The sequence below is a fragment of the Bactrocera neohumeralis genome, chromosome 2 (genome assembly GCF_024586455.1).
Source record: "Bactrocera neohumeralis isolate Rockhampton chromosome 2, APGP_CSIRO_Bneo_wtdbg2-racon-allhic-juicebox.fasta_v2, whole genome shotgun sequence".
Lineage (NCBI taxonomy): Eukaryota > Metazoa > Arthropoda > Insecta > Diptera > Tephritidae > Bactrocera > Bactrocera neohumeralis.
In genome coordinates, this window is record NC_065919.1 from 37,088,874 (window position 1) to 37,115,875 (window position 27,002).

General features: G+C 37.0%; 1 protein-coding gene across 1 annotated transcript; it reads left to right on the top strand.

The window, feature by feature from the left end:
* The first annotated feature begins 581 nt into the window (after window positions 1-581).
* Window positions 582-25,976, top strand: LOC126762304 (homeobox protein slou). The gene is made up of 4 exons (XM_050478993.1): window positions 582-2,548; window positions 5,820-6,072; window positions 21,323-21,606; window positions 25,061-25,976. Exons 1-4 carry the CDS (start codon window positions 1,028-1,030, stop codon window positions 25,277-25,279), a joined length of 2,277 nt encoding a protein of 758 aa, XP_050334950.1. The 5' UTR covers window positions 582-1,027; the 3' UTR covers window positions 25,280-25,976.
* The last annotated feature ends 1,026 nt before the right edge of the window (window positions 25,977-27,002 follow it).

The window sequence follows — 27,002 nt, forward strand, 5'->3', positions numbered from 1 at the left end:
GATGCCGCATATGGCAGCCTGCATAGGGACAACTACAATAATGTATGTTATAAACCACCATCCACTAATGAATACAAGGAAAAGCATTGAAAAACTAAATCTCTCTTTCCATCAGCGGAGAAGGGCGGGGCTTGTTTTCGCTCTTCAGAAATCACTCAAATTTGAGCTCATCAACCATCGGAGAGCTGCAACAGATGTTTTTCCGAACCGGGTGTTCACATGTACCAACCACGTATTCTCCACCACTACAGTGACCAGAAGCACCACCGGTACCGACAGTGCGCACACAAACGACAATATTTTTAGTATGAGTGACTGGGTGAATTTGGCAGCAGCGCTCAGCATCCGCTCAGTAGCATTTTGTTTGTTATAAACAGATAGTCGGCCACTGTGCAACTCAATTAGATTAACGCCGCGTAACAAATCCGAGTGATATAAAATCCGACCCATAAGACACAGCAACCCTCTGTTTAAGAGCATACAGTTATGTATTGCCACAGATTTAGTATGTTGCGCCATCCCTTCGTCCATGCTTTCGCTGGCTTTTGATTGAGCCTGAGTGGGATGCGTGACAGCTGAAAGTACGCACTGCGGATGCGGATGTGATGTGAAATCAGTAACAGTCGATTGGCTGTCATCAGAGTTACAAGTACTTAAACGACGCGAAGCGGACGGAAATTAAAGATCTCGATCGCTTATCGCCCATGAGCAGTTAAACATTTCCGATGCTAGGTTGATTGTATTTACGCATTTCGTTGACCATTGTCACCCTCCGCATCATGTAAATTGATAGTGTCGGCCGCGAGGAATATAAGTGTTTGCACGGCGTCCGAGAGCGCCATTACAACAAGTGAACGCATGGTGTAAGGAATCCGAATTCGAATTTTGAACTATCAAGTTAAGACTTCAAAGACCTTGTGTGTCGGAACGTCGTGTGTGACAAAAAAAAATTGTGAAATCAAAAACTAGAAAAATTAACAAAATCTACTCAAATAATTTTATAGTGTCTCAAAATTTATTCGGCAAAATGGTGATGCTTCAGTCACCTGCAAAAAGTGCCGAAGCTTTACCAGCGAACACCGTCGGTGACCAGCTGAGTCCGAATTCTAATCCAGAGTCGCCCAAATCAAACACATCACCGGAGATATCATGCAGCAATGCCGCCGTCACCGTCACGCCAACGTCTACAATTTCGTGCTCTTCGTCGACATCGAAGATACCGAAATTCATTATTAGCCAACAATCCCCATCAGTTACTGACGGATGTGCCGGTAGCAATACCGGTACCATGACTTCTACAGGCAAAATACCCAATGCAAATGGCGATAGTTTACGCTATTCACTGGAGCGTCTCAAACAAATGACTGAACTAAATGTAGTAAATCGTCTGAGTCCTAGTGCGAAAGCCGGGGATTTCCCAGAACACGTTGATATGGAAAAATGTAAAAATAATAATAACAATAATAGTAATAGTGTTAGCAACTACAATACTAATGGCAATGGCCCAAATGGGAGCAACCATGAGTCCAGTATTCGTCGGTCAGTTTCACCACCGCCAACTACGTACCATAGTCCACCGTTACGTAAGGTGATCGATAGTAACGATGTTTCTTGCCAACTGACGCGCCCCGAGCCATTGTCCCATCCACATGCGGCATTGTTACAACAGCATCCACATTTGTTGCAAAATCCACAATTTATTGCCGCCGCCGCTGCGCAGCACCATCATAATCACCATCAGCACCAGCATCAGCATATCCTCCACCATTCACCAGCAAATCACACACATCCACATCCTCATCCAGTAGCAGATTTCCATCCACTACGTCCACAATTATCAAACTTAGTCGGTTTGCCGACGACACTGCAAGCTACTTCGAATTTGCAACGTCTTCCATCACCAGCCAGTTCACCGCTATCGTTACCCACATCACCACTTCAACCGCATTCCGATCAGCCACAACTGCTCTCACCCGTGCAGCCGCAACATCAACACCAACAACAGCAACATTCCGTACAACAATCCTTTAGTTCTGCCAACGCCACTGTCAGTGGAAGTGTGGCACTTTCGTCGCAACAACAACATCACCTATTGTCAACACCACCCACATCAATGCTGCTCAGTGGCCCGCATACTCTTCCACATACTACCCAAATGGCCAGCTGCAGTCCCTCATCAGTACTCCCAACGCCACATGACATGGATCTGGAAAGAATTAAACTGGTTGCGGCACAAGCTGTAGCTGCCCGCTCCACGGTGAGTTTGAGCTCAGCTGCTTCCGCGTCGAGTACCTCCTCTGCCGCCGCTGCTGCCTCAATGGCTGCCGCTGCGTCCGGTCTGTGTTTGCCACCTTCGAGTTCTCGTCCGGATCTTAGTGATTATGGCTTTCGAATACAGTTGGGGGGTCTGGCGGCGGCAGCAGCTGCAGCTGCGGCCACTTCACGCCAAATCGCAGCGGCGAATTACGCACGCAGTGATACCAGTGAGGAATTGAATGTAGATGGGAATGATGAGGATAGCAATGATGGATCCCATGGCACACCTACGGTGAGTCTTCCGAAATGCAAACCTGGAATGATTTTGCGTTTCAATGTTTGATAAAATGTTATCTACTTTTATGAGTTTTGTTTAACCAATTATATGAGTCAATAGATTAATCGTTTATCTACTGAATCGTAGCTTCATAATAAATTATGTAATTATCTTTTCATTCAAATAATTAGTTTGAAATTTTTTTGTTGTTGTTGTAGCGTCAGAAAACATTCCCAAAGTAATTTCAAGGAATGGTGTCGAGTTGACAGTCCTTTGTCACCGGGTACGTTCCCGACCCTCGGGAAAGGTTTGGAGATTCATATAATGAGATGTCTCGGATTTTAGATTTCCAAAATGAAAATTTTTTAGAAATTTAATCCAAGATAATTGCCACTGGGTCAAACCACGTCAAGTGGTCCATGAAAGTTTCGCAAAATCACTGAATTCGAAAATTAGCAGTTCATTAGGAAGGGGACCAGACGCATACCCCGTTATTGAAGGTTGAAACGATGAGCACGATAAAATTGTAAAATTATTTTCTCATAAACTACTGGAAATAAATAGATGAAACTTTATGAAATGAAAGAAAAATTGTTTGTGCTATATTATTATATAAATATTTTTCACGGTAAATTTGTTTAAAAAATAATATTTTACATAATTTTTTGTTAAACAATTGAAATTTTTCATGTGTTCTTCACGCTAAAAAAAATTGAAAAGTATATGACACAACGCGGAAAATATTATTCGCCTTTAATAATCTGCAAAAAAATGTTTGTTCAATCATACCATTTCAAAGATATTGAATATTTTGTCCTCTCTCTCTTAAAACGGTTGGCACATCCCTCGTTACGCAGTGCAAGAAAAGCATAAACTGATACAGGAAAATAATCAATAGCTCTAATATATTACAACATATAGACGAATGTGTGAATATACAAAATTAGAACAATGTATAATTTACCTTTCGTTGTTGCACACAAAAAATTATGTAAAATATTACTATTCAAACAAATAGATCATAAAAAAATATCTATAATATAGCACAAACATTTTTCTTTAACTTCATAAAATTTCATCGATTTATTTCCAGTAGTTTATAAGAAAATAATTTTACAATTTTATCGTGCTCTAAATTTCAATCTTCAATAACTTTAAAGAAATTTGACGAAATCTTTATATCACGGGGTATGCGTCTGGCCCCCTTCCTAATGAACTGCTAATTTGCGAATTCGGTGATTTTGCGAAACTTTCATGGACTACTTGACGTGGTTTGAATCCACTTATATTAAAATTTTAGGGAAACAAAGTGATTAGCCCGTAGCAAATCAAATATTCTTTTAATCTTTTTACAATCTTTAAAACGATACAATGAATGTAAAGGATAATATGTTCCTATACTTGGACTAGAGCAAATCAAATAGTCTTCTAATAATTTTTAAATATTTGTATTTGATAATATGTTCCTGTAATTTAAATACTAATCAAAACTATTTTTTTTCAGAAGTCGGTTCGTTGAAAGTCTCATACAATATCATAAAAGTATTACCAAATATTATAGAATGGGCTAAATTTTTGTGTTTTTTTATTGTTTTTGGAATTTATCGCATATTTGTATTAGTATAAATAACTCCAATATATATTTTAAATTTTTCTCTAAGTTAGGGTTGGTTAGGTTACGAGGCTGATGCTCGCGACAAAGGTAACAAAGGATCACTTGAACAGCTTGAACAGAACTTTTTGATGCTAGAAACTAGATATGGATCAAAACACCGTTATGTAAAGACGTACTTTTTGAGCTTATTACACATTTTTTAAAACGGCTAACATAAATTCCAGCTAATTAGCGGGTTCGCAGAAAAATATAGCTCTACGCCTGACAAGGTATTCAGCCACAATGCATGGACAATGCTCAGTTAGGATTTTTACTTTTGTGTAAGGTGATGTTTAATAAGAGCAAATAGTTCAAAGGTTCTCTCACGTTTCGGTCTAATTCAGAAGGAAATCGTTGCCGCACTAATAGATTCAGCGCTAAAAGAAATAATATCGGCTCCTTTCCATTGGTCCAAGAATGTTCTTTCCCTCGAGCTCATCGAATTTGCAGTATCCAGTGCATTTATCCAAGTGCCGCATATCCTTCTGTACATAGTTTTTTTAAATTTCTGTTATCATATCAGTAGTATCATGTGTACTAAATTTGTTTAGGTGACCTAACTATATCTATTGACTTTTCTTTTGGTTTATGCAGGTGAAATGTATTCAAAAGGTTGTAGTGATAGTTTGCAGACCCCTTACTACTTTGGAAATAATATGACCAGAGAGGATTAGAGAAAATGTAGATAACATATTAGTAATAAATTGGACAGCGGTTTCTCCAATATTGCCACCAAATTAAATACAGAGAGAATCCTGTCTTGATAGTAGTATGTTTGTGTTTTAAAAATGCGTTGAATAATTTGAACTTCCGAGTGACTTTATACCGCATGTGCTTAGAATAAAATCGGATGGAAACTTTGCGGAGTATTACTCCGGCTGTAATCCTGGCAGGTTGCAAGAGTGTTAAATGTTTGGTTATTCTCGAACTTAGGCTCTGCTGACTTGTTATACGTTTTTCTTATAACTGGTAACTATTACTGGCAAAGCGTTTCTTAACCTAAAAAACAGGAGCAACTACCAGAAGAGAGCACAAGTTGAGAAAGTAAAAAGCTGAGAGAGCTGCTAGTTCTTCTAGTGAAATTTCTACTAGCAGAAAATAGTGACCGCCACTTGAAGAAACAGCAGTTAAAGCACACGTCTATACCATACAAGCGATACTTAAAGCATTTCCTTTGATTTTGTTAATTTTCGTTGTTTGTGAACTGTGAAAATAATGATTAATTCAAGTGTTGATATGAAGTGATTGTGAAAATAACATTTTGATATATCAAAGTCAGTTTCTTTTGGTTTTCCGTTTTTTAATTTATTATCAATCTTTTTCTACCTGAAAGCTAGAGGCTACTAGCAGTTAAGATGCAAAGCTTATCTAATATTCAGAAATCTACCTATAGAATATTTTATCTTAGTAAAAATAATTGTAGAGATAGTATATCCATGTATTGGAATAAGCGCTTTGTTTTCAAAATTATTTAAAATGCCAAAAAGTTTTGATAATATTCAAATGATTATTGTATGCTGAGTTTCATCGAAGTTCGTTTCTTTTTATACATACAATATATGTGGTTCTATGCCTTTCTCAATTACTTATCCATGTATATAACACATTTTATTATCTTTATTGCCTTTATAGGCCTGTCCGGTTGATCTGACTAGATCAGTACCAACATCCACCTCAACAACGTCTTCGGCGACAAATGCTTCATTGGAGAAAGAGACCACCAAACGTTTAGCGTTCTCGGTGGAAAATATTTTGGATCCGAATAAGTTTACCGGCAGAACTGGATCAATGGGCCATTATGGTGGACGTGGTTGGGGTTCGAGCAGCAGTAATGCAGATCGTGATGATGAAATGCACGACGACGAGCACAGTGAAGACATGTCAGGTGAGTTATAACAACATTTTCATTAAATATAACGGTAAACGTTCTCTCAAGAAAAAATCAGTGTAATCGCATTTGTTAATAAAAATTAAATTTCTGCTTCAATTGCAAAGAGTCGTTTAGAATAATGAAATCATGATTTGCTCAAATTTATATTTCCTTAAAGCAATACAGAAGTAGTGAATATAACCGCAAAATGCTACACTCACTGAACAGAAAAACCTTCGGCGTTCATTGTGGTTTTTTTAAAGCGATTTGTAATGAGTTCTCTCAAAAGTTGTGTATTCGAAGAATTTTTTGATCCGGGTAGTTTCTAATGCAGCATTATAGAGATTTCGTTAACTTAATTATAGAGAAATATAAAAATTATAACTTTAATTAATTATATTAAATACTTCGTAATGGATTTATAATCAAAATCCATTAATTTTTAGACGATAATACATATATAGGATCGGCTTAGCCCAAGATACATATTATACTGACTGCCAGCACTGATCAAATAAAATTAAAATATTGCGTTTATTCAACAGTAAAAAAGAAAAGTGTTACGAAAATAAGCTCTTTTTTATTTACTGAATTGAGTTCGAAATATTCTACTTGAAAATGTACAAACGAACCAACACTTCAATTCTGCTTTCACACAAATCGCATTTTTGAATAAATGAATGTGCGATATTTCTGGGTTTCCACTTCAATCTTCAATAGTAGTCTATTTCTCGCAACGCAATAAAAAGACCTTTCCCACCCACATACTTGTACACACATATGGTTACGGGAAAGGCGCCCACTTTAACTGCGTGTTGGGTGCAGGCGATACAGACTGGCTTTTAGTTTAGCAAACATGATGTTTTTATTTGTATGAGTTTTGTGGCTTTTTGGAAGCATCTAGCTGTGCTTGTGTTTAGATCGGTGTTTCATGGGTATGCTTTCATTTGCCCATGCGTTTAGCTCTCAATAACACGAATGTTTATATGTATACGTATTGATGGTATTTTTCATATGTATTCATACATTTTTCAATTCGAAATGTTCTATTCGCATTTCGTTTCATTTCTGGTTATGAGCAGCACAATGTGCTTTTCTTTGAAAATCAGTTTATTTTAACTTTTTTTATCAAATCAAAAAGCTCTCTAAAATTTCGATTTGTGAAAAACCAAATACACACATGAAATACTTACATGCCTGCCTACTTAAACATAAATATCAATGAACGGAGTTCGAAATTCACCCATCACCGTTCTCTTATATATTTATTTATATGTATGTATGCTATAACTCAGTTATGCTTCGGTAGGTTTTGGTTTGATTGATATTTTAATTGGAAATTCGTTTTATGTTTTGGCGATTTTCGATTACACTCCTTAGTGAATTCTAAATCAATATTAAGAGAATGCTTTGTGCAACAAGTTAGCTCCTGAAAAAATACTCGAACTTATTGATGCGATTCTTCTTTACATGTGATTCAGATTTTATTAAATTCTAAATGTAACTCGGTTGAGATAACAGGAAAGAGTATGTTAGAAGAGAAAGAGAACTATGAAATTGAAATTATATTTCTAACGCTAAGCCATGCATAAAACCATTCCAAATTTCATTGATATCGGTGAGCCAATATTATTCCAACACCTTTGCAGAAAATATGCCTAAAAATAACTTAATTTAGTACTCTAGAGGTTGTGTTCTCAATAAAAACTAAGCTATGAATGAAGTACTGACATTGCAAATAAGATTGGTTCAAATATTTATCTTGAATACTTGATGGACTACGCAGCACGTAAAATGCACTGTTGGTGTATTTTTCTTTCGATAAAATTTTAGTTGGTTCTGAATTGAAACCATTTCTACCATTACCAAAGTTACGTATACGCCTATGCATACGAGCATACACAGCGCACACACGCTCTTGTAGCACGCAAATTAACTAACTACACACATTATAAACACAATGGCGTCCATCATCATCAACACGTTATCGTCGTGTTTGTGTTAATAAAACACAATTAACTCTATCAATGGCTGAATGGCTGTAGCCTACTACCCGCAATCTGTCTGCAGACACCCGTCAGCTAGGCGGCTCGCCGGCACTCCCACCGCCAGCCAGACACTCAAATTGACTCAACTCGATAGTCGTTAAGGTACCACTTGAAATAACTGCTACTAAAACAGGCAGCGTAAATACATGGAAATTATGTTTGCGGACAGGCGGCAGTGTGGGTGGCTCGGCCGGTTGGTCTGAGGCAGTTGTAGAGGAAGGAGTGCGCGGTTTTGTTGGCACTGCTGTAGGCATTACCGCTGCTGCAATAACAGCTATTACAGCTGCTCGGTCAACTTACCGTGGAGAAATTTGCTCTTTTGAAGATATATGAAATCAGAGGACGCTAATTTAAACCATGATCTTAGCAGAAGTATAGTTAATCATTGGTTCCCCTTCCCTCGAGTTATTCTATTTTAAGTCCTTACCAATACACCGTATTTGAATAAGGATCAATACCCCGTAATACTTTTAGCCCAAAAGTTCGATAAGATCTTTCAATATAAACAGCTGAAATATCACGAAAAAGTAATATTATTTTATTGCAAGTCAACGAAAATTATTTTGACTATCGTGGTATTCATTTTGAATCACTGTTCGCATCGTTGTAGCTAGCATTATTATTGCCATTGTCAATGTCGATAATGTGTACCCTGGTAATGATAATTACAGCGAAACGCTGCCATAGCAAGCGAGGGACCCTGAAGGCAGTGCGCAAATTGCAAGCTACTGTCTCTACAATATAGCTCTCACTCCTGCCTTACCTAGGAACAATGGCGGACAGAGAAACAACAATACAGTTAACTACATATACGCTACTGGCGCACAGATACTCAGCCACTTACTCATATGCATGCGCTTACAGATGCGGTTTCTGCTTCTGTGGGGCTTGTGCCTCCCTCCTGCTTTGCTGGGTGTTGTGGCTGCTAATGCCGTATTCTCGTTATTGTGCTGTTAGTGCAGCGGCTGGACTCATTAATTAGCAAGGTACTTAATTACCGCACATTTATTTAGCGACTCAATGAGAGTTTGGCATTCGCTTTACCGAGTGTCACTGCGGTTGTTGTTTTAATGAGGCTGTGAGGCGATTGCTGCTGCAGCCTTTATTGCCGCTGTCGCTGCTGTCTACTGCTGTCTACTATATTCGTTGGCATTGTTCGTTGATCCTTCGGCTTGTTTGTGTGTTTAACTGGTGCAATTTGCAGAAGTGGTGCCAGTAGCCGCTCCACTGCCGGCTAAAAGTCCTTGCTGCTAGTGTATTCAAGCGAATGCGAATGCTGTGAGTGTGTTTGTATATGACGATTGTATCCTCGTAAGTGTAGGTAAGTATGTTTGAGTATTACAGAGTTCATGACATGCGCATTGCACGCGCTCGTTTATTATGATACAGATTACGGTTATGCGATTCCTGAAACATACATACATACACATGCTAATATTTACATATGTGTAAGTGTCTGCTGTTTTTGTGATGCCATGGCATATATTTTTACATAATGGAGTTGATTCGATCTACTTGTCGCTTGACAACGGGGACTTGTTAATGTTGATGGTTGCACAGTGACTCTCCGCCAAAATGTTTTAAAAAATCCACGAGAAATCGGTGTTTCGAATCTTCACTTCTGCTTAAAGTTTTTAGTTTTTTGTTTTTTTGTTTTGTTTTATTGTGTTTGCTTTGGCTTTCCTTTCTTATGGCATTCATCCCCAAAGTCTGGCAACCATTTAATTGTGGGTGGTTGCTTGGCTGCTTTTGTAGCCTACCAGAGCCACTCACACACTCTCATACTACTGGGGCCATCCCTTCGCCATTATGATATGTGTTGGTGGTTGATGAAAATGTAAAATGGCTGCGAAGTTTTGTGTGCTTCGCACTAAATTTACCATACTTTAACAGTTACTCGCTACTACTTACATATGTATGTCATATACCGTTGCTAGTACTGAATTCATTAAGCACATTTTTTCCATCGTTGGTGTAAGAAATAATATGTGGAGAGAAAGCATAAATAAAATAACTGTATACCAAACGAGGTTTCAGACAAAGCGACTCCCAATCGTGCGACTTCTTCAGCCTGCTGCTGGAGAAAATAATTCGGGCCGCAAATCTTAATCGAGCAGGTACACTCTTTTATAGGAGTGTACAGCTGCTGGCGTATGCCGATGATATTGATATCATCGGCCTCAACATCCGCGCCGTTAGTTCTGCTTTCTCCAGATTGGACAAGGAATCAAAGCAAATGGGTCTGGCAGTGAACGTGGGCAAGACGAAATATCTCCTGTCATCAAACACACAGTCGTCGCACTAGCGACTTGATTCCCACGTCACTGTTGACAGTCATAACTTTGAAGTCGTAGATAATTTCGTCTATCTTGGAACCAGTGTAAACACCACCAACAATGTCAGCCTCGAAATCCGTAAACGTAGGATAACTCTTGCCAACAGGTGCTAATTCGGACTGAATAGGTAATTGAGCAGTAAAGTCCTCTCTCGACGAACAAAAACCAAAGGAACCATTGTTGTGCTATACGAACTGATACAGCATCGTGTCCGTAAACTTCACAAATTTCTTTTGGCTTGCGTGGCATTCATCTCTTTTTTATACAAAAATGTCAAAATATACTGAATTTCTTCATTATTCTCACCTTTCCAACACTATATGGTATGACCTCACCTCACCTCACCGACATCTATTGACAAAATATAAAAAGACTTCTCGACTACCCAATATATCTCACACATTGACCGATGATTTTAGTAAAAACAGTCATGGAATTTAACTATGGTAAGGTTACAGTAATTAAGAGTAATGGCTATGATTTCAGTCCGCGTTTACCAAAGATTATGTAACCAACTATGAAAGCTGTATATGCACAACTAAGAAATCGCAAAATCACACCCTGCTGCTTTCCTAGGCAGTTTGATACTTTAAGTAGGTTGCACAAGAAAATTTCTGTAAACGAATTAATGTGAATACCTGCTTCACTAATTAATGGATATCATTTTTGAATCTGCCATTTGCTTTCAGATGTCAATTTGCATATCCCTTTCAGGATCAAATATTCACGGCGCCTTTAAATGCGCATTTATGCAAAGTATCAAGTTTGTTATAAGCAATTATAATTTTATGAAAATGCCAAAATGCGACAGAAAATGCTCCCCGAGGACACATACATATCATACATACCATATACATACATTTGTATTCGAGTATATAGTTGCATGGCCGTAAGCACTTTACTAAAGTGGTTGTTGGTGAAATTTTGTGTGTCGGTGAGTTTGCCGCAACGAGTGAATACGATTACAACCATAATAACGGAAAAGACGTGAGAAGGTATCATATTGCGGGCTTCTGCTGACGCTGTAGCGCCTTCCATGGGGCAGCTTAATAACCATCAACCCATAATACCGCCGGCAGTCTGTAAACCACTCCTACCCACCAACGCACCAATCGTCTCCACCGAGTTGTTGTTTGTTTGTTTTTGTCAACGATAAAATCTTTGTGAATGTGTGTTTGAGTGTGTGTTCTCTTTATGTTTGTGTTTGGTTTGAATTATACGATGGTACTGGTAATTAACACTCTGATTTCATAATTAAGTTTATGACTTAAAATATATGTATGTTTGTTTATGAATGGGGTATGACTTGCCAAAGCTGTGCGTAGCTTTCATACGGTCGATAAGTGTACTGGTGTGCAGTGTTTGTGCAAGCATTTATGTCCTTGCTGTGCAACGTCGAGTCAAGTTTGTTTATGCCGCTGTGTTGGTTTATCAGGATCCAATAACTTAAATGTTGCTACAGCACTTCATTGACTCACACGGGAAGCAAGGAGGCATATCCGAGGCATGAGTTTGGGTGATAAGGCATGCATATAAACACACAGATATAAACCATTATAAGCCAATTTAAGTGCTTCGTTTATATATATATGTATATATCAAATATACCTATGTATATATGAACCCCATGTATATTTTCATTGCTTCGAACGAAATATCCTCGTAGATATTGCCATATGGACGTACTTTGGTGTATTAGTGTGTGTGCGTATCCCTATGTCGGCACATTTTCATAAACTGCCATTTTATTATGGGCTTCGCCTCGTAAAGTTGTTCAACTACACTTGATATGGCTGAGCTTTTGAAGTAAGAGCACTTTTCATGTAATTGCGGTACATTAAAAGTGTAAAAGTGTGTGCGTACACAATAAATTGTTGTTATAATTATGGCAATTTTATAAAGTGGCAAATTTCACAAAACACAAACATAATTTGTCTGTCATTAAAATTTCATTGCACTTAGTATATAAGTGTGCACATACACACAATCATGTACATATGTGTAAATGGCTTTGCAGATAGATGCTGCTTTGATTACACTAATAGCTTTGCTTAATTTAATGGAAGCGCAAATTAATGTATTTGACTTAATATTACATGCAAATATTTTAACAAATTTTACATAACTACCAGTACATATAAACCATTTCAACTGTGCTTACAGGTACAGCACATGTGGAGCTAATAGAGTGTATCTTTTGATTTACAAGGGAAAGTCTATGCTAATATAGTTAGAAATTAAAAAAGAAGAAACAACTTAACTTCGTTGCAGTGAAGCTATTATACCCTTCTCATCTTTCAGCTTTCCTTACAAGAACTTGATGACTCCAATCGTTCAGTTTATATGCCATCTATGTATATGCTTTTTATATGTCGGCGGTTCCGACAAATGATCATTATGAGATTCATTTAAATTTGAGATCTCTTTAAAATTTAAGTCCTCAGTTAGTTAATACTTGTATGAGTAAGTTGTAAGTATAAGTTGGGGTAAATATTAAACAATGAAAAGAAAGCATAATTTCTTGCAGAATAAATTCTGACGGAGAAATTCTTGAAATTGGTTATGGTTATTAGGTTAAAGGTTAGGTCCGTTTGTTTGTTTTGTTCCTCAATTATTATTAAACTTCTGACCTGTAATACAGTTAGGCTTCGTAGAAAAAAACGAGATGGACTCATAGTAAATAAATTCTCAAGTGTATGCTTGTGGTATATTCGTAAGAGGGTTGGGCAATCTATAAAAATATATCTGACTATCATTTTTACTTTTGTACATATGTTTCAAAGATATACAGTCCGAGTAGTGTAATAGAACACAACGAAACTTAGCGGACTCATTATCGAGCCATTATATAAACTTGGGCTGGGTAAGAGTCAGACACCCAATAGAAAATGAATTTTTTACACTTTATTTACCGTGAAATCCTCGCTCTATGCTATACCCACTAAGTGCAATCTGCATTTGTTCTCCATAGCCTGCGAACCCTGATGCAACAAAACAATAATTTCTTGTGCAAAGATTTGCTACCGTTTCCACTGCAGCCTCGCGTACCCCCTCCTTCTGGCAGAACTAACCGAGGCCATACAGATTTGCTTGTTGCTTTTAATTTCATCCTAACCATCGACGTTGTTGTTGTTCGAGCTGTATCCGTCAGCAAACCTTAAATATTAAATGAACCATTGATGTTAATTTTCTGATTAATTACCGCGTTGTTATGTCTGTATGTATGTGTAGTATGTACAAAACACACACTTTCAAATGCATACGTCCATGTTTGCAACTGATGGAGTGCAATGATTGCATGGACGCGGCGTTGTGCTGTTGTCTGTCGCAGTCGAGCCGCCGCAGCTCTTGGCGGTAATGCCCCCAAAGGCTGCTGAGCTCTGCTTGTGTTGAACGCTAATGTAAAGCAAACGAATGTGTGTTTGCTCGCGCATGTTTACCTACTTTTAGGCGCTGCAGCCGATACTCACACCTACACCTAACCTAATTACATGCAAATATGGCCAATGATGCTGGCCAATTACCAGATTTGTTCAAGCATTCTTCATCAATCTGCGGTGTAATGATGAACGGTGTTCGGTAATTCATTTGTGGATGACAGGAGTTAAGCAGATATTCCAATGTAATAAGATTTAAACTAGCTGATAACATAGGGAGTCGTCGCCGCACACACAACCACAGACTTATGCTTTGGAGATATCGCTTTGGAGTCCTTCGTCTTTGAAAGAATTTAGAAACATTTTATTTCGGGTTGACAGCTTTCCTTATCCCCATTTGCCGCCCGTTTTACGTTGCACCCTTTTCGATTTGCCACGAATGAGTTGATTTGCGTCAATCCAATTTTCGCCGTGTAATTTGTGTAAACCCGAGTGTTTGCTTATGCCGCACCATCCCATTGAGTACATTTGCCTGGTGACTTGCGCTAAGCACGACTGGTGACAACAAAGGGTTGCGCCATGCCTTGGGCTTTTCATACCAGATTGTCAGTTTATTTTGGCATTTTAAATTGTTTTGACGTGTAGTTAATTTGTTAACACGAAAAGTTTACGGCCGGAATTTTACGTTTCCTTCATGCTAAGTTTACAGAAAAGGGTGTGCCTGAAGACGGAAGCCAAACGGCCATTATAATATAGTGGTATGAATGTTCTCGCGCTTGTTGGATGGATTAGCGGTCTTATGAAGGTTTAATTTATTAGGAGATATTTTTGATTTTAACTCCATCATTTGAGTTTGAGTTTTGCTCAATCAAGTAAAAATAAAAACATATTTTATAATTATAGTTTTAATTCAATTGTTATATTTAAAAATTACAATTATATTACGTATCATGCAGGACAATGTTAATCATACTATTACACACTGAGATAAAAAACTATCTTTACGTAGAGAAACGTGTCTATTATTTTCATAGGAGCAGATATTTTTCCTTAAACTAGGCCACCAAAACAGACGGTATTTCAACGAATACTTGACAACACCTCTGGTAATAAGGTAACTAACAGAAATTGTGACTCCTTTGGTTTTGGTTGATTTATCTATAGTATACCATTTAAATCAGTGGTTCCCAAACTTATTTTGTCTACCGCCCACTTTGAGAATAAATATTTTTTTAGCGCCCCCATTTTTTCACCTATTTAAAAACCAATTATAACTTCAAATTAATTATTGTGACCTATATATGTACATATATTAACGAAGAATTCTAAACGAAACTTTTACTATAACCAGCAACTTGAAACCTAAGCGCAGTAGGCAACATACAACGGCGCTTAGATCTCAAGTTAACTCTTACGGGCTACACCTGCCAATAAGAATGATTATTGAAACACAACTTTATAGTATTAAAACAGAGAATCTTTTATTAAAAATAAAACTAAAATAATCGATCCTTATATAAAAACTAATGTGAAGGATGAATCTGATGCTGTTTAATACGTTTGTTAATATCAGGTTAAAATTTACTCAAGAACAGTCGCAAGTCGCCACGTTCGGTAACAAGCAAATGATTTCTATTTTTAGTAAGCAGTGTTGTCACAGCACTAAATCCACGTTCACACAAATATGACGATGGGAATGCTATCAAGAATCGTTGAACGTTTGACCAAAATCCAGGGTACAATTGCGAGATCGGTTTTTGTAGCCAAAATTCTTGGTAACCATTTTTGAACTTGATTTTTATTTCCTCGTTTGTTGTCAATTCTATAAGTTCTTCCTCCAGCTGAGGTGACATTGCTGTGTTGACATTTGAAAACGGATCCAACACCCAGTCTGGTATTTCCAAGTTCAAAATGTCCTGGTATCGTTCGGTGAAGTCAATGTGGAGGTTTTCCAAATGTTGGCAGTAGGCAAACAATTCGTCGTTACTGCATGATACTGATAAATTCGGAAAATTGTGAAACTCACGTCTGCCCAGATTCTTTTTGTGTAGAAGCAGTTTGGCTGCGAAAGCAGCAGTGACGTTTTTTGTTTTAATTAAATTTAGTTTATCGCCCTGCAGTTGGAGATTCATGTTGTTGAACAATTTATACAGGTCTGTCATGTAAGCCATATCATTCTTTGATGTTATGTGCTTGTCTTGAAATTCTGTAATCTTTAGTTTCCAAGAACTCTATAACAGAGTCAAACAGGTTGTAAAATCGAGTCAGACAATTGCCTCTTGATAGCCAACAAGCTTCAGTTTGAAACAACAAACGATTGAAATCCTCGTCATTAGTAACACAAAGCTGATAAAATAATCTATCATTCAAAGAGCTGTTGCGGATTTTATTGACTGCTTTGATGACATATTGCAGTGAATGAAATAGTTTTTCACTTAAGTTTCTTGCAACTAAATGTTGTCTATGAATAACGCAATGTACACCAAGGACATCTGGAATTTTATTTTTTAAGTACGCTATGAAGCCTTTATGGCACCCTGTCATAGCTGGAGCGCCATCCGTAGCAACTGAAATAATATTTTTCTAAGGAATTTCTTTCTCATCGCAAAATTTTTCCAATATACATATTGAATATGGTTTCGCCTTTTGTATCGGTCTCTAAATTTCTATCAAATAATAGTTCTTCACATATTTTCTCATCTTTAATAAAACTCACGTAAGACAACAACAATGCTTCATTAGCTGGTAAAGTGGACTCATCCAGCTGAATTGAAAATTGACTTGACCTCAGGTGATCGCACAATGATTCTTCAATGTTTTCAGCCATTTCATCAATTCGTCTTTGCACAGAATTATTACTCAAAGGAATTTTTCGGATAATATCTGCGGCCGGTTTATGAAGCACGGTAGTTATTACTTCATTTATTGCTGGCAATATTAACTCTTCTCCGATGTTAAGTGGTTTGCCTTTTTGAGCAATTAACAAAGAGATATTGTACGAAGCTCGAAGTCCGTCGTCATCTTGCTTAGCAGCCGCCGAAAATAGTTTTGCTACGCTTGGCTGAGTATTATGCTTCTTCTCTAGGTCTAGAAAATATGCTACATTCTTGTCTCTCTTATCTGGATGCATTTTATTCAAATGATCTTGCAGTCTTGAAGGCTTCATTGCTTCATTCGAAAATGTTTTTAGACATAGAAGACACAAAGGCGAGGATGGGTTTGTGGGATTTTCAATGAATCCGAATTTAATGTATTCCGCACAGTATTGCCGTCTCTTCTCTTTTACTTCCGACATTGTTTTGCTTTGAGAAATACGTTTAACTTCGCGAGTAGTGTAAAGGAGGCATAAGTAATGCTCATCTATTGCGCGCAAAACCACAAATGAATATAAAATAAATATTACATTGTTTATATAGGAATGCTTAAGCACAATTATTATATAGTAGTTCAAAACTATGAATTCTTATTTTTCCTAGAAATACATTTGTAAAAAAAGGATCTTTCTCCTTTTCTTATTATCTTATTTTTCCCAGAAATACATTTGTAAAAAAAAAGGATCTTTATCCCCAGAAATACATTTGTAAGAAAGGATAATGATCCTTTTTTTATTTTCCACATAAAAGGTTTAAGGAGTTCAAAAGCTCAAAACGTGCGTTACATCAGCTACCTATCCGACGTCATTTCGCAAGTGATAAAATAAATTATTCAAGAGCTCAAAGCATTCGCTACATCAGCTCGAACCTACCTACCCTACACCTTTGCGCAAATGATTATATTATGATAGCAAATGCCCACATACAGATTTGGCAATGGCAATAGCAATACGTTTGACAGTTAGTATTCTATAAATTCTATCCTGTCGAGATGCCCCGTTATGAAACGGATCGACCGATTGACATGATTTTAATTTTTTCTATATTCAATAAAATAGGACAGATATATGAACTACACGGAGAGAAATATAGAACCGAGTTTGAGCAATCTTTTAATTCATATTAGTTGATGTTCACAAGTTGTTGTTGAGAGTCGAGAGCTCATGTAGTCGTTGTCTAAGAGGCCTCCTAGCTAAATAAAAACACAAATAACCCCGCAGGCCTCTACACAACGCCCGCATTTTCTTTTTGGGTATCTTACCGCCCCCCATGATACCTGCAACGCCCACAAGGGGGCGCTATCGATCACTTTGGGAAACACTGATTTAAAGCCTAGATTGTATGCATTTAAATCGATTAATATTTTAAGCAGATATCCACATTATTTGTTGTGTGGTTAAGGGGTTATATACAATTAGAACGTTTAACTGTATTGATACAAAAGTCTTACCAATTTTGGTGTATTTTAATTGTATTTCTTAGTATTAGCAAAAATATTTAATTGGAAAGGAACTGCAGCTGATCTCCGAGAACTCCTCTCGAAAAAACGTTTTGCAGTGACCAATATATCTCTGAATTGCATTTCTGATATTAAAAAGCAAACAGATTTAGTTAAAGGAATGTTGAATCTAGAGATTAACCGAAGGAATAAGCAAAAAACATTTGACAAAACTGCGCTTTCTCAAAAAATAATTGATTTTTTACCAAACTTAGGGCCTTAAATTTTTTATAAACAAAAAAGTATATATCGGTGTGAAAAAATCTTCGGTTAATTACTAAAAAATATAAGTATGTTAAAATTTGAGTCTAATTGGTTTAGCCGTCGAGTAATGTTGGTCACCGACTTTGAAAACTCCATTTTCAGAAAAACGTGTTTAAAGCGTGACCTTGTATTTCCAAGCACTCCGAATGCCTTTTGAAATTTGCGTGTAACTTCGAAAATATCGAAATAAAAAACAAAAAAAAAAAAACGTTAACTTCGACTGCACCGAAGCTAATATACCCTTCGCAGGTGCATTTCTTTTAGTAACTGTTCGTTTGTATGGAGGCTATATGTTATAGGAAGCCGATCTGAACAATATTTTCGGATAATTTATTATTACCTTCAGCAGTAAACCATGTCAAATTTCGTGAAGATACCACGTCAAATGCAAAAGTTTTCCATACAAGCCCTTGATCCCGATCGTTCGGTTTGTATGGCAGCTATATGCTATAGTGAGCCGATCTGAACAATTTCTTTTGATATTAGATTATTTCTATAAATAATAACTCATACCAAATTTCGTGAAGATACCTTGTCAAATGTGAAAGTTTTCCATACAAGAACTTGATTCCGATCGTTCAGTTTATATGGCAGCTATATGTTATAGTGGTCCGATATCGGCAGTTCCGACAAATGAGCAGCTTAAAGAGAAAATGACGTTTGCAAAATTTAGTAGTTCGTAAATACACAGACGGACAGACAGACAGACAGACGGACATGGCTAAATCGACTCAGCTCAACATACTGATCATTTATATATATCCTTTATAGGGTATCCGACGCTTCCTTCTAGGTGTTACAAACTTCGTGACAAACTTAACCCCCCTGTTCAGGGTATAAAAATCGATTTTTTGAAAATTCTAACTGTATGTAATCCCTACAAATTAAGACATTGCTGACGAATCAAAGTGTCATCGCAAATGTCACACATCGGAACATAAGTTCGGTAAATTGAATATACTGATCATTGCAATAACAATTAATTGACTCAAATTTTTAATCATTCTATCGAATATGTGATATTTATGAGTATGTTATGTAACTCGATTGCATCTTCAAGTTAGTAATTACAATAATACTCGATACATTTTCATATTAAAAGCAAACAATCAGGTCATGTAATCAAATCGATTGTTCACATTATGATATACACTTCCCCCGAACTAATATAATGTGATTATATTTATAGTAATGAAGAATTTAATTACATACACACACATACCTATACACCTACTCACATACATAAGTAAGCGTGATTGTAATTGATTTATTGCTCATGTTTGTAAACAAAACGCAATGCAAGCAGATCGCATATTTTGCAAAGCGAGTAACTTGCTACAAATGCCTATGTATAATATACAAATCCTAATGCTTAATGTATGTACATATGTGTGCATAGGTACGAAGCAAGCAGTTAGTAACCCGGATCAAGAGCGATCCATCTTATAAAAGTGTTGATGATTTGCGTTTAATTGAAAGACGACCCAACGGAAGTGGCCATACGCTCTTGATGGACGATGGGCAACACCCACTGCGAAATCCATAAGCATATGTATATAAAAGTAGGAGATGCAATACATATACAGGGTTTGTTCGGAAAGTAATAGGACTGATCGCGACTTCGACAAACACCGACAATGTGACTCGTGTGTGCAAAGTTTTGAACTCAGACCGTCAACTAAATATTCGTTTAATTGCCTAGATGTTAAATTTATCAAAATCTGTGTTTCATGACATTGTGACGGAGCACTTGAACATGCGCAAGGTGTGCGCGAAGATGGTCCCAAAAGTGCTCACCGACGACCAGAAATTGCGGCGAGTGGAAGTGTGCCAGGAAATGTGAACATGTGTGAAAATGACTGCCCAACGAAAGGCAAGCATTTTGAGACGACAGAGGGGATCCAAGCGGCATGCACGTCGGCTCTGAAGGCTTCCGTGACGCCTTCAATGCTTGGAAATCGCGCTGGCAGCGCTGTATCGACGCAGAAGGAGCCTATTTTAAATAATTGTAACGATTGGTTCAATAAATTTTTTTAAATCGACTCAGTCCTATTACTTTCCGGACAAACCCTGTACATATGTATGTAAGTGTATCTAATGGTAGACACGAAAGCGGCATGTAGCTGAATGTGTGTGTTTTAATTGAATTTTGATTGGCACATGCCGGTGTGGCGAATGAGTTCGAAAAATAACTGTTATGGATGAGCTCTGTGTTATTGCACACACACATGCAGGCAACCAGCAAGAGATAACGGAACATGTGTACCCTCATGCGGCAACAGATAGCACTGTGGCATGTATGAATGTGTGCTGTTGCTCTCACAAATAAATTTACAACATACACATTTTCACCTTAATTCCCTAAGCGCGCGTGGGCGGTTGTACATACGAGTATGTGTGCGCGTTTGCGTATTTGTTTGTATTGGCTTTTCCAATTAATTCCGTAATGCTACTCGTGTCGATGTGTTTTGCCGTAGTCGTTCCTCGTCGACTTTGTTTTGCTATCATTGTAATTGTTTTCCTTGCGTTTGTTTTTGTTATTGCTGTCAGTACTTTTGTGTTATTGTTGTGATTGACCAACGCATCAGTGATTGATTTCATCAAATGACTGTTTCGAGTTGCGGCGTTTCCACCTTCATCAAACGGGTGACATCAAAGTGTTGTAGACAGGCTTTGAGCGCCCAGACAAACCCCTGAACAGTCCACTATGGAGCTAATAGCGTTGGAGAGGAAATTAAGGTGGCGTAAATGATTGATAGATGTCGAATGCTGAATATCCTTCAAAATGTTAATTGTCTCGTTTATATGATTTGCAATGATTTTAAGGGTTTTCTTGGTTTATTTTCCACTTTTCACTTATTTTTTGTAGCTCACGACCTCAATGACATGGATCAGGATGACATGTGCGATGATGGGATGAGCAGCGACATTGATGATCCGGCCAGCGAGACGGACTCAAAGAAGGGTGGCAGTCGCAATGGAGACGGCAAGTCGCAGGGAGGCAGTGGTGGTGGTTCAAAGCCACGACGTGCCCGCACCGCATTCACATATGAGCAACTAGTGTCGCTGGAGAACAAATTTAAGACGACGCGTTATTTGAGCGTTTGCGAACGGCTGAATTTAGCGTTGAGCCTCAGTCTAACCGAAACACAGGTTAGTGCTAAAATTAATAATAGTTTCATTTAGGTTTTAAAGAACTTAAATTTATTTTAATTAATAAGAACTGATCGCAAAATCTATTTTTTTTTCATAAATAATTTGAAGCGCCTTGGAATTTTTAAAACATTACATATCTTAGTCTTCGTGGAAATTTACAAGGAAATTATTTGGATTGACTATATATATTATTTATCTTAACCCTTCTGTTATGTTAATAAAAAGTTGAACATGTGTATAGGCAAAGTTTTTCGAGAAAATCCTGCGCTTTTATGTTTTTGACGCGTTCCAATTAGAGTGGATTTCTGTCCATAAAACGTAGGCATTATAAGGGCCAACGATTAGTTTCTCTCTTGCACGTATATGTTTCTACTAATTGGTTTTGTAGAATTATAAAAATCTATTATTTCCGGCAACTTCTTGGCATGGTTTTCAATAATCTAATAATGAAAAGTCTTTAATATACTAACCATTTTATACTTTATAGGAATGTATTGAACAATGATGATATCCATCAAAGAAGAAACGTCTGTTTAGTAGTGGTAATTGTCTTATTATTTCTCATAGTGCCCCTCAATGTCATATTATTATTCAGTAAAAGTAATGCCAAATCTCGAGTTGTAAAAAAGTTATCTGTTTGTTGTATTCCGTCATTCATACCCACTTACTAGATCCAATCCTACCCAAGCATCCCATTCCTTTATCTCTTATTTACATCGCTTACTTGGCATGTAAGCTAAGAATGGACATTTGCCTTTAAAAGAAATTAAACGCTCATCGACTGTTACGTTTTCATAGAGAACAAACAGTAGTGGTAAGTTAGGTACCCATTTCTCGTAAAAATCCCGAATTGGAGCAAGTTTATCATATACTTATTCTCGCTCTGCGATTGTCTCTTTTAATGAACCTCAGCACACAACTTATTTCCAAAAAATTTGTAAGTGACATTACAACGCAAAATATTAGTCGGCCACGAACTTCATCTCAAAGACTGCGGAGATTTTCTCCGTACGACCGATAAACGCTTGTTTCCAAATTATATGTATTTTAATCCTAATATCAGAGTACCCAAAAATCCATTAAATTCTATTTCATCAATTGTTATATACGAGTATTTCTCCCCAATCTCGATGTTGGTGAACTGTAGCACACGTCAAATGATTCTTTTATATTTGATATTTGGTGAACTGAATATACTGAAACCGGGGGTGTCGTCGAATTATATTTTCTGTTCTGGCTCTAGTGCTATTGGTTGTTGTCGGTGAAAAGTACACGGGAATGTTACTTATATCAGCTTCAGCAATATTGTCTTCTTCTTCACCAGCAATGTAGCATTCTTTTCAGAAGGTTCGTCATCTGGCAATTCTTCTTCTTCTTGACAATGTCTTCTATTATTGTCTACTGTATTTGGGTTTCTGTCAGACGACAAATTTGCTGAATCAGATAATACTCCATCGAAGTCAATCAAAATACTCACCGATGCTTGGTTACGTTTCATTTTACAAAATATCTGCAATGTCTGTCGTTTTACACAAAAATGGCGCGAAACTTCCTCTTGCCACTTTAAACAGCAGATGGTCACTAGATGACCTTATGTTGCCCACACGTTAGTTTTGATTCTGCCATGTTTTTTATCAAATTATAAAAAATATTTTGCACTTTTTCAAAGCGATTGCCCTCAATGCAAGAATTCGTAAAAGGAAATCTCAAATTTGGTGTCTTTTATGAGATATGTATAAGCAAAAATAACATAAAAAGGTCACGAGATGACCTTAAGGTAACAGAAGGTTTAATTGAATAAAGTAAACAGCATTTTCACTTTTAAGAAACCACTCCATTTTTTGACAAAATTCGCGTTTATTACTCAGCATTTTTGCCGAATGATCAAATCAGACTTCAGTCTAGGCGATTAATTCTTCAAGGCTCTTATGAGGTCTGAGCACAGGGAAAAGCTGAGGAAGCCAGCACAATAGTGCAGAAATTCGAACTCTCGCACAGCCAAATTAATTTCTATGAATTCATATTGTCTTCAAATATTATTCTTTATGTGATGCAAATCAGCACTTGTTGCTACGGAGCATGCAACATACCTAACGGTTGTATGTATAACCTAAAACCAATAGCGATAGATATGGGGTATATATGTATGTATATAAGTGAATGATCAGGATGGCGAGACGAGTTCAAATCCGTCTGACTGCGCGTCTGACCGTCCGTCCGTGCAAGCTGAAACTTCTGTAAAAATTAGGATATCGTAATGAAACTTGGTATTTATGTTCCTAGACAAAAAAGTAAGAGCTCGTGGGTAGGCCTAATCGGACCCCTCTCACATTCACAAAGCGCCGTTAAAAGACCTTGGGCTAAAACTTTTGAAAGAGTGGGCATGGCCCCGCCTCTAAGTTGTTCTGCGGAAAATATTGGTACTGTGCCCAAAACAATCGCTCAAAAAAGGCTCATGTCGTATCGTTGAAAAAAGTGTTAAAAAACGATAGCGGTGCTTCGAAAGACGTCCTGAAACGGGATAGATGGTGAAACAGGATTTAGGTGTATGTGCTCGAAAGTAATGAGTAGTCGAATGTATGGGTATTCCAAGATGAGCCGAATTTATCAAAAGATGTTCGAGCACTAAGCAATTCCAAGCAAATGGTTTTTCTTGATGTTTTGGAACAATTTAACATATCACCAAACAACGCAGAACAGTAAACTCTGAGTGTTATCCTACCATTTCTTTGCCAGTTATCTTTCAAGAAATAAGGAAATCCAACAGCCGTAGACGGTCCACTCTTCACCTCGATAATGTGAGCTCTCAAACATCGACTGAAACAATTGTATTTTAGAGCATAAAAATCATTAATTTGATAAGTCATTTACCATATGGTCCTGACTTAGGACCGATTGATCCCCGCTGAAGAGGTTACTGCTTTCAAAAGGCATGTTTTGGACATGCCACAATCAGGGTGGCAAAGGTGCATCGACAATTGGTAAAAACACATGCAAAAAGTGTATAGATTGTAATGGATAATAATTTGAAAAGCAGTAAAGCGATTTTCTATAATTACAATTTGTTCTCGTTCTTTAAACCCAAAGTATAAAAGACAATCTACGTTTAGCAATATAAGTAAGTCTAAGTTAATGGCCTTCAATATAAATCAAGAAGATATCCTATTTGGATAATGATCGTCCTTGCAATTTTTTACAACATTTTTTAATTTGATTTACTTTAATTCTTGCAAGTTGGAAGAGTATAAAATGTTCGGTTATGTCAGAAATTAGCTCTCCTTTACTTGTTTCAAAAATGATTTGTTCGATAGTTGTGAAATATGCTAATGTAATTTGATGGTTAGATCTAACTAAAAAATATAGTAGACCCAAACACTTAAATCAATATATTAACTGTCACAAAATGTCTTCACATAGCTTTCCTAATTCAAGGTCTATTATGTCATTTTAGGTGAAAATCTGGTTTCAAAATCGTCGCACCAAATGGAAGAAACAAAATCCCGGCATGGATGTGAATAGTCCGACAATACCACCGCCACCGGCGGGAGGCGGTTTTGGACCTGGTGCCTACGCCAGCAGCCTGCTCTACTCGCACGCCGTGCCCTATCCACCATACGGCCCTTACTTCCATCCATTGGGAGCGCATCATCTCAGCCACTCGCACTCATAAAATTGCAAGATGCAACAGCGACTGTTGCAAATATTAGAAATGCGCAAATATCAAAAGCGCGACGAACACTCGACTAAGATGGGCGGCAGTGAGAGCAGATTGGACAAATAAAATACAACTCTGAGTGTATTGGATGGCTTGGGTAGAGAACCTTAGTCGGTGACCCTTTGTAAAATGTGATTGCAGTATTGTTTTGAGACTAGACCACAAATCCAATATACAATTCTGCTTAGATTTGCGAATTACATTTGCTGCTTTAAAATGTTAACGCATCCGAACATCAATACAAAAAGCAACGCAAAGCAAATTCGCATGAAAACTTTATTTGTGCTGTCAATTATGCACCCTCAAATACACAACCGTCTACTGTAAATATGTATGCATTGGAATATCAATTGATTAAAAATGTAACATTTTATTTAGTACCAAACATTAAATTGTGAACAATGTAAATATATAATTAAGACTATATGGTATATACACGTATGTATGTGCGTTAGGTAATCATAATTATTGTAGATATGTAAAGCTTTAAATTAAACATTAGCTGTTAGTAAAGGGCTCTGCTTTTTATCTCTAAGCTTGCAAACTAAATCCAAATGTGAATAAAATTAATATAAACACCAGCGATAATTTTTAAAAGTAAGCCAAAGAAAATCAAAATTAAGATTATGAAATTTAAAAGCATTAAACTACGTATGACATAAAAATACATACAGATATAAAGTATTGTTTTTGTTTATTGAATGAAAAGGCTAAATTTATTCAGTCGGGTTAAAAGGTGGATCCTGAGGCTAGAAGCTGAATCTTCTGCAAATTTCTGAAATTTGACTTTGATATTACAACTGGTTTTTATACTCTTAGAAGACGGTGCTACAGGGTATAATAGTTTTGTTCTCCTAACGGTTGTTTATATCACCTAAAACTAATCGAGCGACGAGTTCATATCCGGGTGACTGTCCGTCCACCTGTACAAGCTGTTACTTGAGTAAAAATATAGATATCTTAAGGATACTTGGTACACGCGTTGCGTGGCAAAAGAGCAAAGACGAGTTCGTAGATGGTTGTAATCGGACTACTGCCACGCCCACAAAACCCGATTAACTGAAAGGCTATAAAATGAAATATACAACTAAATGAAATAACGAAGCACTAAAGTAAAATATAAAATTGTAATTTGTTACAGGGGATTGCAGTAGCAAGGCACGTCTGCGGTTTTAAATATTTTAAAAAGTGGGCGTCGCCCCTCCTCCTAATAGGTTAATTGTATACTGGCAGGTCGACCGGCTTCGCACGGGTATTAAACAATCATTTCAAAAGTTATAATTTTGTAAACACTACCACACACATACTTTTCGTTTTTGCGTGTGGTCACTACAAATGAGTAAAGTGAAGGAAATTCGAACAAGTACATATATTTTTTTGTATTATTATTATTTTTTTAAATTTTTGTAAAAAGTATCTATATATATAGTAATTTTACTTTCTCTGCTCCTGAAAAATAATTTATAGAGTCAGAACTTCCCTAAATCGAATTTATTTTGTTAACTTTAAATTATCTGAAGAGTAACGATCTAAGTTTTGTAAAAAAAATTGTTTGTGTATATATTGTTGCTATTCAATGCGGTTTGTAGTTGGTTAATTAAATCAATTTTTAGCATTTGAGCTATATTTGACCGCAACGATAGCTGATCTGCGTCTGAAATGAAATAGATGAATTGTG

Coding starts and splice junctions, on each gene's coding strand:
- LOC126762304 (XM_050478993.1), top strand. CDS start 1,028: ATGGTGATGCTTCAGTCACCTGCAAAAAGTGCCGAAGCTTTACCAGCG. Junction 6,073..21,322: donor GCACAGTGAAGACATGTCAG/GTGAGTTATAAC, acceptor TATTTTTTGTAG/CTCACGACCTCAATGACATG. Junction 21,607..25,060: donor TCAGTCTAACCGAAACACAG/GTTAGTGCTAAA, acceptor ATGTCATTTTAG/GTGAAAATCTGGTTTCAAAA.